Source organism: Lactuca serriola, chromosome 3, assembly GCF_051521515.1.
Source record: "Lactuca serriola cultivar US96UC23 chromosome 3, Lser_US96UC23_V15, whole genome shotgun sequence".
Classification (NCBI taxonomy): Eukaryota; Viridiplantae; Streptophyta; class Magnoliopsida; order Asterales; family Asteraceae; genus Lactuca; species Lactuca serriola.
The window spans coordinates 63809828-63829195 of record NC_136410.1 but is presented as its reverse complement, the minus strand read 5'-3'; the positions used below and the strand labels follow the sequence as shown (position 1 = coordinate 63829195).

Sequence of the window (19368 nt, the reverse complement as noted above, 5' to 3'; positions counted from 1 at the left end):
GCCAATTAGTGTACATTCAACAAAAGGGTGTGTTACTGGTGTAATGAATAAGGACACTTCAAGCAATACTGTCCAAATATGGAAGGAGCTACAAAGCCAAATGTACCGCCGAAGCCAAAGGCAAGAGCATTCCAGACGATCCTTAATGAAGCAGGCGAGGACGGAAGGGATTAGGAGTAAGGATCAATAAAGTAGCTATATAGTATCATGTGGTTTAGCCTAATATACGTTGCATAATGTAGGGTGAGCTTGAATACCCATGTAATCGTTTTTGTTGAAACAAAAAGTGACCCTCTTTAACTTATCGATCCGCAGTCTTGTTTGTCTACCACAATTAGTTCTATTATTGCAATTGGAGATGCTACCACAACTGAAGTGTGTCGACCGAAGTTGAAGAAGTTGTTTTGTGAACCGGAGTGAACCGTAACCACTACCACAATGAAGACTAATGAAGACCTTTTGATTACATTAACTGACTTAGGGTGTTAACATTACTTTATCCAGTGAACCTTGCATGGTCACTTAAGTCAGTAGAATATTTTGATGGGTTTCTAGCAAAACATCATCCTATGGTGTACATGCAAACCCTAATAACTTTTGGATCTAGTTTGTCTAATGAACATGCAATTGAATATCCAAAGCTATAAACCCTAGATCTAGCATACAATTAATCATATTAACATAAAATAGGGTTTAGATCTGACCTTTGATTGTTATATAGCAATAACAATCAATTCTTAGCTTCATAAAGCTTAGTGCCTCAAGTGTTGCACCTCTAATGGAGTCACAAACACCACTAAGCAACAAGATCAAGAAGAGAAGAGAGGGGAGGCACCAAAAACAGCTGGAAACCCTAATCCAAGTGTTAGCCACGTTTTTGGTGCCTAAGGGCTCCTTATATACTTAGGCAATTAGGGTTATTTAACAAGGAAACCCTAATTTGACTGCTTAAGCCCTAAGCAGCCCATTGACTCCTTCTTTAGAAGCCTTGGAGACTTCTAATGGGTTTCCTCCATAGAATTCGTCCACTCCACCTTCTATGGAGTCCATAAGCCCATTTATGTAATTATCTTATAATTACACAATAAGTCCCTTAAGTTTAATTAATCTCTTTTAGCCACAAAACTAATTCTTAATTAATTCTTGACTAATATTAATTAAACATTATGATTTCTCCTTTAATATATTATTCTTATAATACATTAATAAATCATAATTAAACCTTTCTCCCCTTAATTCATCCTACATATTGCTATGGTGAAGGCAACCCAAAAGGACCATGCTCATAATCGGGTCAAGTACATACCAAAATAGTTATGGACTTAGACACTAATCCAACATATTTGTTGTTTATTTTAGATGTAACTTTATAGGACTCTATAAATAGAGACTCATTTCTTCATGTAATATGCACCTATTTCACGACCTGTAGAAGTTTTCACTAAAATACAAAGATCATTCTCTCTTATCTCTATCTTATCTAATATTCGAGATCCTCTTCATCTTAAACTGTTCACACTTACTAACTCGTGTTTGACTGCAAACCTTGTTACGAATCAGTTTGATGTTTACTTGATATAACTTGTTGTTATTTATATTTGCTTTACATTTCCGCAACTAACCATCTAACATTTCTAACTTATTATTATTGAGTTAACTTGATCCTTTGAGATTAACTTATTCTGCAACTATTATCTTGTACTAACGTTTGTTCAAGTGATTCTCAAAAGTTTTTCTCTCAACAATTGGTATTAGAGCCAAAGTGGTTGCTTTTTTAACAAAACTCTGATTTTGAAAAGCCTTCTATACCACTAAAGCTTATTCTTAAAAACCCAAAAAGAAACAAACAAAAAAAAACAAAACAAAGGAAATATGGCACAAACTTTATCATTGAACGTTTCCAACAGTGTTGGAGGCTCGAACAGAGCACCAATACTTGTTGCAAATGAATACCATCATTGGTCCCAAAGGATGGAAAGGTATCTTAAGAGGCTCGGAAGAGACGTGTGAAGATATGTGGAAGAAGGACCCTATGTCCTTATTCTTACTCCTTTTCAAGCAGATGGTGCTCAAGCCCGACTAAGTGGAGGTCAAGCTGCAATGAATCGACCAACCAATGATAATCTTGACAAGATGGAAAATGATGCCATAGCCTTATATGAAATCTCTTGCGGTGTTGCTCCAGATAACTTTGATATCATCATCAACTGCAAATCTACTAAGGAGATTTGGGATGTGCTCAAGAATCTCTATCAAGGGTCAGAACAATCTCAGAATAAGAAACTCACCGCAACTCTCAATGAGTTTAACAACTTTAAATCTCTTCCTAGTGAAATTTTAGACGACTCGTTCAAACAATTCAATCACATCATCACAAAGTTATCAAATGTCGGTACAGTTCGAAGTAATCATGAAACAAACCTATAGTTTCTCAACGGTTTGGGAAGACATTGGTCAACCGCAAAGATGAACGTACAAGGAGATAAAAAGATTCATACGATGTCCTTGTTCAAACTTTACGGAGAACTTCAAGCACAAGAATCAATTGTGTTGAAAGATAGTGCTGACCTCGGTGGACCACTTGCCCTGATAGCTCAAACCCCACAAGTCAAAACTCCATAGTACTCATATCCCACAAAATCATCTTATCCACTTTCATATGACAACCCACCGCGGCCGTATGAAGTTGATGCTAAAATGGATGGTAAAGAAGAATTTCAAAATGCCATCGCTTTGGTTAGCCAACAATTCAGCAGGCTACCACCATCATTTCGTAAAAATCAGCAATTTTCAAAACCACCATTTAACCACAACTTCAATCCGTAGAACAACCACTCACGATATCCTCGAAACCCTCACCATCCACCGCAACTACAGAATGCACATCATTCCAAAGAGGCACCACAGTCCAACAAACCATCTGACTCATGTACCTCAACTGAAGAGAAAAATGAATTCATTATTTGTCACAAGTGCCATAAAGAAAATCACTTTGCTATAGATTGTAAAGCAAATGTGGTAAAGTACAAGGCATTATATCTTAGAATGGCCCAAGAGATGGAAGAAAAGGAAAAGGCAAGAGTGTATGTTGCTCAAGTGAAGAGGGATCATCAAGTGTGGTCATCTGGAGATGAAGATGAAGATTTTGACAACAACAACATAAAAGGGAAGATATGCATGGTTGCAGCTGCTGAAGAGGGCAGATCGACGAATTTGGAGAGGATTTACTGCTACATGGACAAAGATGGCACCCTCAGCATCGTCGAACAGGTAAAAATATGATCCATTCTAATTATTTCAGCATGCATGCATGATTGTGAACCATACTTAGAAAGACTTAATGACACGTGTGCTGTCGTCCTTTCAGACTACAACAAATCACTAGATGAAAATAATATAGCATCCCAAGGGCTATATCACGTGAGAGGAAGACTTGAGGATGAGAGACTTAAGGTTGCCATGCTAGAAAAGGATATGTTGTTAGAAAAGGATGCTAGGATGTTGAAAGAAATTCAGTTAGATATAGCTTTAAATCAAATGGATTTAGCCTAGAAAGAAATTGTACGTTTGAATCAATTAATAGAAAAACTTTTTAATGAATTTGAAGCAATTGAAAACGTAGTTAACAATGGGACTGTAGACAACACCTATAACCGGGGATGGTCCAGTGGGTACTCAGCCAATGAGAACTCAACTCCCCGATTCAATGTTGATCGTCCATACGTCCCACCAGACCATGAGTTTCCTTATCCAGTCAATGACAAAACGTTCCCCGAAGACATAAGATGCCACTTCGGCAGACTTCATGAATTGAGTAATAATTGTGTCATCGAGGAAATTCTTCCTGGATCCTCGGGTAATCCAAGTGATCAATTACCCATCATTGGCACAATTTGTAACGCTCGTGTTTCGAGGCTAAGCATTGTTCGTTATAAGTTGGATTTTAGTGTTCTTTATATCTCCGAAATCCTTGTTACGACCACTTCAACTTTCTGTTGGGTTTTAAGTACCATAACACTCTTATGGTGCACATACAACCCTAATGATTTGTATCTAAGTTTTCTCTAGTTATACATGCAACAAAAGTTATCCAAAGCATTAAACCTATCTAGCATACAAATTTGGTACATGAATCATAAAACTAGTTTTAAGAATACCTCTTATTTGTAGCTTGTAGTTGTTGGCCTTTCAAGAGCTTATCAACTCAAGTGTGATGCCTCAAACAAGTCACAAACACCATGAACAAATGGAGGAATTTGAGAGAGAGGCTAAAACCACCAAAATCGGCTAGGGTTCTCTTAGAACCCTTGGGGTTGTGAATTTGGAGCTAAGGGGTTACTTCTATAGTGTGGAATTCCTAGGGTTTCAACTTGTAAATCCTAATTCATTCCTTGGGCCTTTAATCCAATAATCCATATGATAAGCCCTATGGACTAACACTTCATGGACTCTCACAGAAACTTAGTCCATCACTAATCAATCATGGATCATTGGCCCACACTATATGTATTACTGATTTACCAAATCAGTCCTCTTAAATTTAATCAGTCTCTTTTGATCACTAAATTAATTCTTGATCAATACCAATTAAATAATATGATTTCTCAATTAATATATTATTCTTATAATATATTAATAAATCACAATTAACCTCTTTCTCAAATATCCATCTTGTCAAATTGTTCTGGTGAAGGCAACCCGAAATGGACTATGCTACTCTTGGGTCAAGTACATACCAATTATAGTTATGAGCTTAGACACCTAATCCAACACTTTCTTCATAGATATTGGGTCTATCTATTACTTTATTTTTTATACTTATTATCTCTAAATTGACTAGCCCGAATCTGCGGGTGTTACACGTGGGTAAAACCTAAATATGTTACCCACATTGATTTATTTATAAGAAATTAGTGTTTTCCTAAATTTTATCCACATATTACCCACATATTTGAAAATACGTAGGTAATGGCCATATTTTTCCCCAAAAAAAGTTTTCTTAAATAAAATTTTGTATGTAATCCATTACAATTGCTTTATAAATCAAGGTTTTTTGATTTATGGAAAATTCATGTCAAATCTATGGCTAATTTTTGTGAGTGATAGCCTATTATGGAGCGGTGATTGCCATATCAACTATACACAAGAACCATTGTCCAATCCTAGATGCCTAATCAACTAAAGATTGGAGATATAATTTCACGAATGATTTTTTAAGCACCATAATCTCCATCATGAGGACAAATTTGACCATATAATACCAGAATATTGGCTACATAGGAGCATATACTCTTTCTTTAGGATGTTAACAAAACACTACTAGAAAATAGTCCTTTAATGATGCGCGCTGATAGAGGACGCACATTTGTACGTGCCCTAAAAAATAATGTTAGCTTTGCAAAATGTGAAGGATAGAAGGCACGCATTTTTACGTGCCCTAAAATTAATGTCCAAAAAAAACACAGAGGGCACCTACCATAAAAAGCGTGTCGTGTAAAGATGTTGTTTTATATTTTTTTTAGGGAGGCGCGTTCTCGCTTTTATTTAATCGGCGATGGTGGGAAATGAAATCCTAAAAAATTAAACACCCGCCTAATGCTTATCTCCTTCTACAATCCTCTAACAAAGAACCCTAATTCTATTGTGAGGCTGTCAATCCTTTTGAAGCAGCCCGTCTTCCTGTACCTTGATCTGCACTTTCTCTCCCTTCTCTTTGCAAGCCCTAAGCCGCCATCACCAGCATCAAACCCAATCAGCTCTAAGCGGCCATGGATTCTGTAAAGAGTGTTTGTCTCAAATGTTTTCATCAGCGCCATCAAACACTACTCTCTCTCCCTTCTCTATCCACGATGTCGCCAAGTCTTCGTATATATTCATCAGCACCATTCGACAAAAAGAACTAGGGCTTTGAACCACAACTCAATAAATTTTTCAGAGAGATCCAGCGGCTCCACTCACTCAAAACACTTTCGATTGAAGGTTATGTGACTCCTTAATCTCCTCATTCTCTCCTCGACGTTGTCGTATGTCGCCCTCCCTCGCCGTCTCCTTCTATCTCTGCCCTTCTACTTCTCCCCTGAACATTCTTAAGACTAACAATAAAGGTATTTAGTTTACTTAAGCTGGATATCCAATCTCAACGATAAAGTAGCGATGCGTCACATGGACGTATACATGGAACAAGAAGAGAAGTATACTAAAGCTATTTTAGCAGACACTGATCGCCTTCAATCCAAACTCCAACCAGAAATGGCATCTCGCATGTCTTCTCATGCTCTCCACTCCTCCATTTCGTCGGGGGCCCTAGTACCTTCAATTTCCATTTTCACTTCATTTGAAGCTTGTTGATTTCTTTTGGATCTGAATTCAAATTATGTGTTCTTCTTTAGCAATTTGGAGGTGGAATTCAGGTTGTATTTATGTGTTTTCAACCACATATTCAAAGGTATTATTATACTCTTTATGGGTTTCATTTCTTTTATTTCATTTATTTTTCTTTCAATAATCATTCAAACTTCAAATTCTTTAGGCTTTTCTGATCAATGCAGTTGATCCTCTCTCTAGTTTAACATTCGTGTGGGAATGTGAAGCTTGTGCACATTGCATTATCGAGTACTTCCATAGCAATGATAATCATGTGATTGCTGGTGCATTGTTAGGAGTTGGGGTTGTAAACTGTGGTATCAAGAATGATTGTGACCTTGTGAGTGCTTAATTTGCATTTTTCTTTCTGACCTGTTGTTGTTGGTTGTTGGTTGTGATTTTATTTTGGATTGGGTTGTTTCAGGTGTTGGCACTTTTTGTTGATTATCTGGATAAAGAAGATGCTTCCATTAGAATTGGACCCATAACTGGTCTGGGCCTTGCATATGTGGGTACCCAGAATGAACAGGTAGGTCCCCATAACTGTTCGATGATTTTCCTCTGAGAAAGTTTTTTTTATCTATGATTGCTTTGTTTTAATGGATCTTACGAAAGGATTCTTGAATCTGTGATTTTATAAGATCAAGTGCTCACATTCACTTTTTCTTTTCTTCACATTGATAGTGATCTGGCTACAGAAAGAATCCATGATGCTAAGAACGTTATTTTCACAGCTCAGCTACCTCCAAAAAGAGGTGAGAAATTTTCTTCACTTTTAAAGAAATTCAGTCATTACAAAAACTAAAATGAACCAACAAAGTACAAGAAGATTTAGAAACTCGGTTTCATCATTTCAAAGATGGATTGTGTTCTTGCAATGATTACTCGTGAAAAATTGTGAGTTTGTGACACTTTATTTCACTTTTTAGCCTTATTGAACAAAAATTTTATCATATCTTTTGACAAAAAACTTGTTTAAAATGGTAAATAGAGGACCAAAACACATCAAAATGACAACATCTATATCATATAACATTATAACCCAGAGCTGAATAATTTACAAGATGATAAAGTTAGCATTTTTCTTAGAAAAACACCACAACGTTTATAAAAAAAAATACACATTCATACTTGATCACCTTGTGATTTGGGCATTAATAGCACTGGTTAAAACAGAAAAAGAAACCTTTTGGCTTATTATGTTCCATTTCTCTAGGGGTATCCCCTATAAAATTGTAGACTGCCATTAAAGCACTTGTGCCTGGAGATTCTGGAGACATGGGGGCATTTTCATTAACAAAAAGGCGAGAAGGAAGTATGGGTTTGGAGGGCAAAATGGTCGAAAATTAATGTAACAACATTTGTATGATTTGACTGAAGTTTGGTCTAGCATCTGGATCCTCCATCCAACATGAACTCAGAATCATTGCTAAATCTTCTGGTAGATCTTCCTAACTTGGCCTTACATTCTGAAAAAGATAAAAACCAAGTGAATATTACTATTTTACCCTTAAGGAGATATGGTTGAAGTTACTATTTTACCTTGAAAGCTGCAACATAAGCAGCTTGGAGGTTGGACATTCCCTCAAAGGGTAGTCTGTTGTGTAAAAGTTCCCATAATACAATTGCAAAGCTATAAGCATCTACTTTCTGGTTGTAATGTTTCTTTTCTCCTTGCCTTAGTGTCACATTGCCATATAACTATTAAAAAAGAAACATTTTAAAATCTTTATCTTTGATAAAAAAGAAAAAAAAAGATTAAAAAAATTAGCTCTGGAGCCATCCAACGATATGTCCCTGTTTCAGCTATCATCTCTGTAAGTGTCTCTTCTCTTGCTAATCCAAAATCTACAAGTTTTAGTGTTCTTTGATCTTTTGTTAACACCAAGTTTTCTATAGAACATTAGAAATTAAATTAATTATAGGATTTAATAGAGATCATTTGTCATTAAAAGTTTTATAATTCAAAATGGGTTAGGAATCATTGCCAATTTCTCACTATGACGAAAAACCGATTTTTCTTTATCATATTTATCTGCCTCCAATCTTGCATCTTCTATATTCATCACATAACCAACCAACTTTATCTTCTTCATCATCTTTTCAATAGCTGCATATATTTTCTCAGACTCAAAATTCGCATCATCTTTCAGCAACAAACTCATGAATGACACCATTGACAGCTACAACCTGGAGTCTTTTTAATAACACCCTTTTCTTTCATCTCTCTTCTTACCCTAGATGCATCTTCTAATATACCAACTGATGCATATATACTAGCTAGAAGTAAATAGTCTCCACTATGAATAGTTTCCAAATTCATTATCTTCTTCAATGACTCTTCTCCAATTGCCAGGTATTGCCTAATTTTTTATAAACATTTTCAAATTGAAAACTTGCTAAAAAACTAGCTTGCTATAGGTTTACCCATAGGAATGTTCTGAGGGTGTATCCTAAAGGGATACGAGTTGACTCATCTAACTACAACCCACTGATTGGGTGGATGCATGGAGCTCAGATGGTGGCATTTAATATGCAGGTTAGAAATATAATATATATCTAACAATTTGGTATCTATTCTGTCAAAATTTTCATATCCATCTCTTAAGCCAAACTATGTTCCTTTGTTTGCTTATGTTTCTGGATTCATCTTCTTTTATCTACTTATTCTGCAATTACAGGCTTACAGCTACGTGGATGTTCATAGAATTCGTAGTAGATTCTTATTTATTGAACTTTACATATAAACCAAGCTTAAGATACCAAAAAGAAAATACAATGTTTTCTTGTTTTCTTCAGCCATCACATATTCACATGTCATTTTTTTTGTTTGTTGATATACTTTTTATGATCTATAATAGTATAATACTATCCTTCTTTTGGTTGTGTCAACTTTATTTCTACATAAAGGGGTTAATGTCATAATATAGTAACCAAGTCTCAAGTTTGTTCCACCTAGGTACTTTAAACTTTTTTTGAATAGGTTTTGCCACCCATGTTTCATTTATATGAAATAAGGTAAAATATAACTTATTTGACCTTTTTTAACTTTTGACTATAGACTTAACAGTGATGTGGCATCATATTTGATTTAATTTCTACCTTGATGATTCCAAGCCTCTGATCCGAATCATAGCCGACCGATTCCCATGGCAAGTGAAAAATGCTATTTTGTCAACTTTGACCATCATATATATAAATTTTGTGTTACTATTCAGTTTGCACGCCTTGAAGATGCTAGAGCTGCATAGAGTTTAAATGAAAAATTGTAGATTGCAGGTCGAATGATGAAGCTACAAATTTCTCCTGTGATTGTGTTAAGATTAATCGTCTGGATGTTAGTGAATGACCATTTTACCCTTTCTGTAAAATCAGCCTTTTGACTTCATTTATTTCATATATCTATAAGAATGTACAAAACTGTTAATTTTTTTTATATATAAAATTTGAATTGTAATTTGTAAATACTTATAGATTGAGCGGAATGTGAGATCAGGCCCTTTAAGAAACATCGATTCTGCTCGAATATCGATTCCCAGGACTGTAAAGTATGATGACTCACAACAGTGGTAAGTTTTTAGGTTTCTTATTTTTTGAAAACTAATTTCTTTTTTCTTTTGTCATTCCTAATTTTTATACAACATATCTTCATTCTTGTAAATTATTTGTTGGAATTTAGAAACAAAAGTTAACAGATAAGTAATTCAACTCCCTTGTAAATATTTTTACAAATATATTGAATTCCTTTTGTGCAAATTGATTGATCTTGCTGTTGTATGTACAGCTATCGACACAAAGCACGATTGGAGGAAACAAAACAATATTGGAGAGGATGGTAAAAATTAACTCTTTGATATTTGTAGTCATTGAAGGAATTTTTTTTATTATGTTTAACTTTCTACTTTTGTAAATAAAAAAAATTCAGGTATGAAGGCCTCTCGGAAAATTTCTTGTCATCTCCTGTCCCAAAGCTGTTGTTGTTGGCTAGAACAGATAGACTTGACAGGTATAATAGATGTTTATGGGCCTTCCATGTTAATAACAAAATACCACACTCTGGAAAACAATTAAGGATTGTTTAAGCATATAACTTGTTTATGTGCCTTCTTAGGATATGACCTAATATAAATACTCCCAAGTTTTTTATCTGTTTCAATAGAATTTTGTATAAAATTGTCCATATACTTTGTGAGACTTAATTTTTTTCTTACATTTCCTTTATCTGTAAGACAAGGAGGAATCTTCAAGGTCCCTTCTAGAAATGAGTAACCCTCATTGTAAGAGAGCTTGCATGGCTGTCGGAATTCCAAATAGCAACATTTTATATAAAATTGTCCATATACTTTGTGTATTTATTTAAATTTTCTTGAAGAATGAACATGGTTTATTAGTTGTTTCTGATACAAACATGTTTATTGGTTGTCTGAAAGGAGGTGACGCCTGGATTTGGGAATGGATTTCAAGCTACTCCAAAGACTAGCACTACCATCCAGATTCACAAAGTTTATGGAAGCTCTTATCGTTCGCCTTCTGCTCATACATGGTAAGATAATCATGTTTCTCTGTTAAATTACCTTTTTGCCCCTGAGCTATGTCACACTTCAAAAGAAGCATGCTACATTTTTCCATGTCAAAATTTTGCCTCTGAGCTATCTGCAGGCACTGCCAAATCCTTCAAAAGAAGCATGCTACATTTTTCTATGTCAACTTTTTCCAATGTTTTGGCTTTTGCAGCTGCATAGTTTCCAATGTTTTGGCTTTTGTTTGGCAGCTTGGATAAACTTGTAGCACCTGATCGTCCATGCCACTCTTGGTAAAACAAATTTATAGTGTACTTCTTCCATTCATGCTAGTAATTTCTCATTATGATGTGTTGTTTCTTGTGCAATTTTATTTTTAGGAGGTATTTTACTTTATTAAATGTTTAAAGTTACAGGACATGAGTATGGACACATCATGGAACATTTTAGGACAATTGTTGGTCTTCCTCTTGGTGATCCATCAATGAAGTGGCCAACTTGCATCATGTAATAACATTTTAGGCGAAGATGTAGGTATATGTTCTTTTTAATGAATAATGTAATCATATTAATGAATATGAAATAAAGTTTGTTATTTAGTATGTGATAATCATGTATAAGGAGAAAACAATTTCTATTGATTTGTTTTATCTTTCCATGGATTGACTATTTGTATGACATTAAATTTTATGCAATGGATTGTATTTTTTGTATAGTATTTTATTTTTTGTTATGAGACATTAAATGTAAATTTAATTTGAAAATTAGTAAATCTATAAATAATATTTTTTTTAAACATTTAAAATTACGATACGCAAAAATGTGTGTCATCTTCATTTATGACATGGCCTTTCTTGACAGGGCTTCTTTGATACGCATTGCGTGTCATAAACACGCGCGTCGTAAGGTTACAACACGCTAATGCGCGTCGTCTTCCTTTATGACAGGGACTTCCTTGATACGCATTGCGTGTCATAATTGTGCGTCGTAAATGAGCGTCGTCTCTCTTTATGATAGGACCTTTCTTGACGCGCATTTGCGCGTCGTTTGAGCCTTTTACGACGCGCAATGAGCGTCGTAAAAGGCTGTTTTTCTAGTAGTGAAAAGAAATTAGATACCTGTAAGCTATGTAGTCAATCGTTGGTGCTATAATGATATTATAACGGTTAGCGGAGGGAAATAAATACTATTTCAAAATAGCGGCGGCGCTATCAGCGCTACGATTTATCACTATTTACCACGATTATGGTCACCGCTATAGCGGTGCTATAACCGCCGTAACACCCTGTTGTTTAGGTACTTTTAAACTCATCCTTATAAATTTAACTCATGTCATTTTGGTCCCTGTAGTAGAAGTAAATAGCCATGAGAAGTCCTAATGGCAAAATCGTAATTTAGAAGGAATGAGAGTACGCCATACGTACGTGTGTACACTTAGCGTACTCATCAAATGTTGAAAACCCTAATTTTTATGGTTGAGCCCTATATAATTCCCATTATGACCCTATTTCCCTCACCCTTTCAGTCTCACCCTCCTTAAGTTGATCTTGCAAGCCCTAGCCTTGTGTGTGTTGAGCTTGTGTGTGTGTGTTCTTGGTGTTCAAGAAAAAAGAAATGATTCTTTGAGAAGCTTTGGTGTGAGATTCAAGCTTATAGATCTGAGATCTTCATCTCATTGGGAGGCCGCAAAAGGTATAAAGCCTTGAACCTTACTTGTATTTCTTAAAGATCTAGCCATATGGCCGGAGTTTTATGAGTTTTGTCCCTTTTCTTGGAATTAATGAGTAAATGGTACTCTAAGACCAAAGGAGTTGCCTTTTCAGAAGATTTGAGTTGTGTTAAGTCATAAAAATGTTTTCTTGACTCACTTAGTGCTTGCATGCAAAGTGTAGAGGTCTTTAGCGGTTAAGACCAACTAAGAGGTTAGTTTTGGGTCTTAATGATGCATGCATAACCATAAAGTTGGAAAGTTTATGGTTAAGAGCACCTTCATGGACTTGGATCTGGTTATTAGACGTTTGGACTAAACGGATTAAGCCCTTATTCGAAGATTTGCATGGCCACCGCGTACGTTGGGCGTACTAAGGCTTAGGTGGTCAACGACGTGATTCTTGGTCAAGGCGGAGTACGCTGAGCATACAGCTAGGTACGCCCCGCGTACTCAGTCTATTGGGTTTAACAAGTTTGGGCCACCTTTTGGGCTTAGATGCTTGGGCCCTTATTGGACCATCTGAGTATTGGTGTTTTGGGTTAAGTGAAGGGATGGACTTTAGGGTAAATCCCAAGTAGGAGTTTGGGCCCAATTTGGAAAATTGGGCCGAATATGGGCCTTAAGTGATTACTTAATTTTAGGCCTGGGTCTTAGCCCAACTATGGAAAGGGTAAAGTGGCCTTTTACCCTAATGATGGACTATTAGCTAAGGTTTGTAATCCAATTATTAATTGGATGGTTATTTTGTTGTGATAGCGTAGGGATTTTAGTGAGCCAACAACTGGAGACTTTCCGTGTGATTCAGCAGTGTGAGGTGAGATTTCCTCACTGTACTTACGGGTCGAAGGCACCAATACCGACTCATTGGTTTGATAACTTGATATTCGTTGATATGTTGAGTATGGAATAGTTATGCATGCTAGTTTTGTTATGCTAGTCTGGTAGATCTGTAGGACTACATGTGATACTGTCCATTTATCTGTGTATGATGTTATCTGTTATATGTCGACATATTGTGTGGGTTGGGTTGAGGTTGTACTGCTCCGTGTGGTAGCCAACAAATCCTGGAGCAAGCCAGATATGAGTTGAGGTCAGGGAGGGCATGGCAAACTCATACTGATAGTTCATGAGCATTCTATATACAAGTTGAGGGCCAGGAAGGGCATGTCAGACTTGTACCGAGGGCTTAGTGGTTTTTAGTCTGAGGACTGATCTGGTCGAGGAGCAAGCCAGGCATAAGTTGTGGGCCGAGGGCAAGCCAGACTTATGTTGTGGGATCTAGGGTAATCCGGTCTGTTAGTTGTGGACCCATTGCATGCTGTTATCATATATGTGCTATTTGTTTGTGTATTGGTATTTTGGGAGAACTCACTAAGCTTTGGGCTTACAAATTTAGATTATGTTTTAAGTACCTAAGAGGATTACGGGAAGGCAAAGGCGTGATCATGTACCTCATCGTGATTGGTTTTGTGATTTTGGGCAAACTTTGATATTAGGCCAGTTTTGAAAACTATTTTGTAAACAAGGATGATTTTTGGGTTGTTTAAAAAGTTTAAAATTTTCACGAGTTTTATGGATGTTACAACCGCTATTTCAATAAATTCAATTTTTGGGTTATTTTACATAAAAAAAAGTTTTTTGTGTCATTCTACTGAATAAAATTGTGATTTTGTGACTGTCATGACTTTCATCGAAACCATGTATGTGTTGTCTTGCTAATTGTGTTGATGACTTGAAGTACTACATTATGATTAACTATCAAATTACTTAATCATTGTATTTGTTAACTGTGATTGTGTCGAAGTATGATAAAATGGTAAGTAATGCTTATGTTTTCTTGTTGATTGTGTTAAAGTATGATTAAGTAACAATTTTGTGAAGTATGATTAACTAAATATGATATGTGAACTACGATTTACTGATTAACTAATTAACTGGATTGGATTGAACATTGAAGTATGATTTACTGATTAATACTCTAATATATATAAATTCTACATAATATAAAAAACGATATACCAGTGCTATACCGCCGCAAGAACCGAGATTTCAAATAGCGGCCGGTGATCGCTATTATATTTTTTACCGCGATAACTGCTTATCATGTAAGAAAAAAGCTTTCTAAGTACGATTTGTCAAAGATAACCAACGATGATCTATTTCTGTGTCAAAATAATGCTTGAATGTAAAAGAAACAATGTGAAGTGCATTTCTTATAGATTATGACTAATATATAAACTTTTAGAGTTCTAGTTACTTGATATCATATCTAACTAGGGATAATAACTTAAAAGGGTAATATATTTTTCGATTTGTACACATTTGGTCATTGAGTTTTTTTTTTCGTCCACATTTACACATTCAACTTGTTAAACTGTACACATTCAGTCCTTATGATCGGTTACTCCAGGTTAGCCGGTAAAAATGACTTAATAGGGTAATATATTTCTCATTTTGTGCACATTTAGTCCTCAATATTTTTCGCACATTTAGTCCTTAATATTTTTTTTGTTACAAAATAAGTCTTTTTTTTGTTTTTGTACTCATTCAATACTTATAACTGATCTATTTAGGTTTTCTCACAACATCTTACGCGAGACAATCATTAATGAGGTGTTTGGGGATGTTGATGCTTATGTCCATCGTGATCTCGACTACTTGGTTGCTTAGGTATTGTGTTGTGAACATCGTAACTTCTTCATACACTATCAAATTTTAACGGTCTTTATATACACATGTTCGGTTTTTTGATTCTAATACAACTCTCGTTTAAATTACTCTTGTTAAAAAGTAATATATTTTTTTACTTACGATCTTTATATCCATATTTTTTTATGAATGCATGCATGAATGTACTTTTTTATAACATCGTAAGTAAAAAAAAAATAATACATTTTTACAGGAGTAATCTAAATGAAAGTTGTAGAAGGCTCGAAAACCGAACACGTGGATATAAAGATCATTAAAATCCGATATCGTATGAAGAAATTACGACGTTTAGAAAACAATACTTAAGTCAAACCACAAGACCTAAGCAACTAAGCAGTCGAGATCGCAATGAACATAAGCATTAACAACCTCAAACACCTCATTAATAATTGTCCCATGTAAGATGTTGTGAGAAAAACCTAAGGAAATCACTCATAAGTACTGAATGAGTACAAAAGCAAAATTGACTTATGTTATAATAAAAATATATATATTAAGGACTAAATGTGCAAAAAAAAATATATATATATATATATATAAATGACTAAGTGTACAAAATGAGAAATATATTACCCTATTAACTAATTTTTTCCGGCTAACCCGAGTAGCCGGTCATAAAGACTGAATGTGTACAGTTTAACAAGTTGAATGGGGTAAATGTGGACGAAAAAAAAATTCAATGACCAAATACGTAAAAATCGAAAAATATATTACTCTTTTAAAGTCATTACCTCCGTCTAACTATAATAAAACTAAAATAAAGATGACACGATGTCAAGTGTATTTCTTTTAAATTATGAATTATGAATACTATATAAATTTCTAGTTACCGGAGACCATATCAACTATATATAAGAACAATAATAAAGAAGAAAATTTGTGAAGTATATTTATTATAGATTATGAATACTATATAAACTTCTAGTTACTTGATAACCATATTCATGTTAGTTTCCATTCATGCAAAAGATTTTTGTAATTGATAATGGGGTCCATTATGTCATTTATACATAACCCAGAGGGTTGCGATATAATATTTTATTTCAACAGTAATTTCTGAGCGCTGTTGTGTAACGTGTGCTGTCTGAATTACCCTGTTCGTTCTACTTTTAGATCATCTTTCAGGCATCCGCCCCCTTTCACCTCGGTCCGTTCTCCACCACCAGTTCTTCTGCCATCACCACCACCGTAAATGATCTGTAATTTCACAAACCCTTGAGATGTCGTGATTTGCTGATCTCCAATGCAATCTCTCATTTCATGGAAAATGTGTTCCATTTAGATTGTCTGATCGATTGAACATTTTATCAAATTAAAATATATGAGATGGCTGCGAGTGCACCTTCGTCGTACGAAGAAACCGTCAATAATAACTCGAGGAGTAATAGTGAGCGATGTTGCGATGAGAGCTACAGTCTTAGCGCTGACGTCAGCGAGTCTGAAAGTTCTAGCAGTTTCTCCGGTCGCGGCTACAACTGCGGAGCTACTTCCAGTTCCTTGACATCCTCTCCACTCGGTGCTGCTTTCCGTACAGTTTCCGTCACCGATTCCATCTTTCCGCCGACGCCGTTCGCCTTCCCGCTGTTTAGCGGAAAGGATGACGTGATAGGTTGGGAGAAGAAGCAGCATAGGAAACAACATGATACCGATTTATCTGGTCAGTCTCCATTTCTTTCTGTAGGTTCATTATTATTTTGATTGCTGATTGTGACGTGATTTTTTGATATAAATTGCAAATACACTGTCACTCTATGTTTATAGGGGACAAACAAATTGATCACACATTTATACGGACATTACTGTTTGCGTTTCTCTCTCTCGGCATCTATATTTTCATATCGATCGAGCCATTAGTTTGACCAGTGATTTGGGGTTTTTTACTTTTTATACAACTCGAGATGAATTCCTATATCTATCCGTTGTTATACTCGGAGACAAATTTCTGTATTTGGCCTACTGCTACTTGTTTATTAGATCCAAGAACATTCCCTCTAATTGTTATCTTAACCTCATCTGCAACTTTTCATGGTTTACAGAGATCGACATGATGAAGGAACGTTTTGCTAAGCTTCTTCTCGGAGAAGACATGTCTGGAGGTGGCAAAGGAGTTTGCACTGCCCTAGCAATCTCAAATGCCATAACAAATCTATCTGGTCAGTGAACTTTTCTCTTCTTCTCTGCTAAACCGCCTAATCTATTACCCTTTTCTTATTGGAATCTGTTTCTGTTTGAAAAACAATAGCATCCGTGTTTGGAGAATTATGGAGGCTGGAGCCATTGGCACCACAGAAGAAGGTAATGTGGCAAAGGGAAATGGAATGGCTTTTATCAGTAAGTGACGCCATTGTAGATCTTGTCCCTTCAATCCAACACTTCCCTGGTGGAGGAACATATGAAGTTATGGTCCCACATCCACGATCCGATATGCATATGAATCTCCCTGCATTGAAAAAGCTCGATGCTATGTTAATTTGTATGCTTGATGGGTTTCACGATAAGGAGTTCTGTTATGTTGATCGTGGGATAGTATTAGCTGAAGCTGAGACTTGTGATACTCATGCATATCCATCAAATGTTTCAGCAGCAAGACCTTCAGTTAGGCAGGAAGAAAAATGGTGGTTACCTTATCCCAAAGTTCCTTCAAAAGGCTTATCAGAGGATGCCAGAAAGAAGCTGCACCAATGCAGGGATTGTGCAAACCAGATACTTAAAGCAGCCTTGGCCATAAATAGCAATGTACTTTCTGAAATGGAAATCCCAAATGCTTACTTGGAAACATTACCCAAGGTATGATTTCCTAAATTTGATTTAGGTTACTTGTGTTTTTATTTTTTAAGATTAAAAATTTTTGTATGTTGATTGGTGTAGAATGGAAAGGAGTGTTTGGGTGAAATCATCTATCGATACATAAGTGCAGACAAATTCTCCCCTGAATGTCTTCTTGATTGTCTTGATTTGTCATCAGAGCACCATACTCTTGAAGTAGCCAATCGTATTGAAGCAGCCATTCATGCGTGGAGACTAAAAGAGTATAAAAAACATCCAAAAAGCAAACGTTCATCTTCCACATGGAGTAAAAAAGTGAAAGGTCTACTTGCTGATAATGATAAGAACAATTCTCTAGCACAAAGAGCAGAAACCCTTCTACATAGCTTAAGACGCCGTTTTCCTGGGCTTCCACAAACTTCCTTGGATATGTCCAAGATTCAATATAACAGGGTACATTAATTATTACCTGATTTAAAATAATAATAATTATGATGATATTAAGAATAAGTAAATAAGGATGATGTTTGTAGGATGTTGGGCAGTCGATTCTAGAAAGCTACTCACGGGTGACTGAAAGTTTGGCATTTAACATAATGGCAAGAATTGATGATGTCATCTTTGTAGACGATGATGCTAGTAAACGTTGTGTTGTTTCGGAATCTTTGTCGATTTTCAATAAAAGAGGAGGTTTAGGAGGGACACCTGTCCAAAAGCGAATGTCCCCGAGCCCGTTTTCAATCCAACACTCATCGCCATTTGCCACTCCAACATTTTGTTTATCGCCTGCTGAAACAGACAGGCCATGGACTTATGCTGCTGGAAAAGCAACTGTTAATGCTCCAGAGCGCCATTGAGTTTTTAAGCACCTGTTTTTGTTTAATTATATGAGTAAAACAGAAGTAGTAGAGATTCTAATGTAATTGCTTTTGAAACAGTCCAGTAATAAAAGAGTTTTATTTTAAGGGGAGCATCTAAAGTAGTTTGGTTGTTGGTTGTTGGTTGTTACCAGACAAAGATATACCTAATTACATAATTTGGCTTCGACGACCTTGAGACCAAAAAATGTTATATATATATATATATATATATATATATATATATATATATATATATATATATATATATATATATATATATATATATATATATATATATATATATATATATATATATATATATATATATATATATATATATATAACATTTTTTGGTAAGAAGTATTGAATCCGCAATAGTAATCAAAGGTTTTAAGTGGATGGAAAATCATTTGTTGTTTTGGATCTTTTTGCAATTCCT

General features: G+C 35.4%; 1 protein-coding gene and 1 pseudogene across 1 annotated transcript; one reads left to right on the top strand and one right to left on the bottom strand.

Moving 5' to 3' along the window:
* Positions 1–7498: 7498 nt before the first annotated feature.
* LOC145095328 (serine/threonine-protein kinase EDR1-like) lies at positions 7499–8540 on the bottom strand (annotated as a pseudogene).
* Positions 8541–16339: 7799 nt separating this feature from the next.
* On the top strand, positions 16340–19034 carry LOC145092477 (rop guanine nucleotide exchange factor 1-like). Its single transcript, XM_079030417.1, has 5 exons — positions 16340–16960; positions 17340–17456; positions 17546–18090; positions 18172–18522; positions 18603–19034. The coding sequence occupies exons 1-5, from the start codon at positions 16630–16632 to the stop codon at positions 18924–18926; spliced, it is 1668 nt and encodes a 555-aa protein (XP_078886543.1). The 5' UTR covers positions 16340–16629; the 3' UTR covers positions 18927–19034.
* Positions 19035–19368: the final 334 nt, after the last annotated feature.

What these genes read in the sequence shown, in the direction of transcription:
- LOC145092477 (XM_079030417.1), top strand. Translation starts at nt 16,630, where the DNA reads ATGGCTGCGAGTGCACCTTCGTCGTACGAAGAAACCGTCAATAATAAC. An exon ending in ACTTGGAAACATTACCCAAG is followed by an intron (nt 18,091 to 18,171) that starts GTATGATTTCCT and finishes TGATTGGTGTAG; the next exon opens with AATGGAAAGGAGTGTTTGGG. An exon ending in CCAAGATTCAATATAACAGG is followed by an intron (nt 18,523 to 18,602) that starts GTACATTAATTA and finishes TGATGTTTGTAG; the next exon opens with GATGTTGGGCAGTCGATTCT.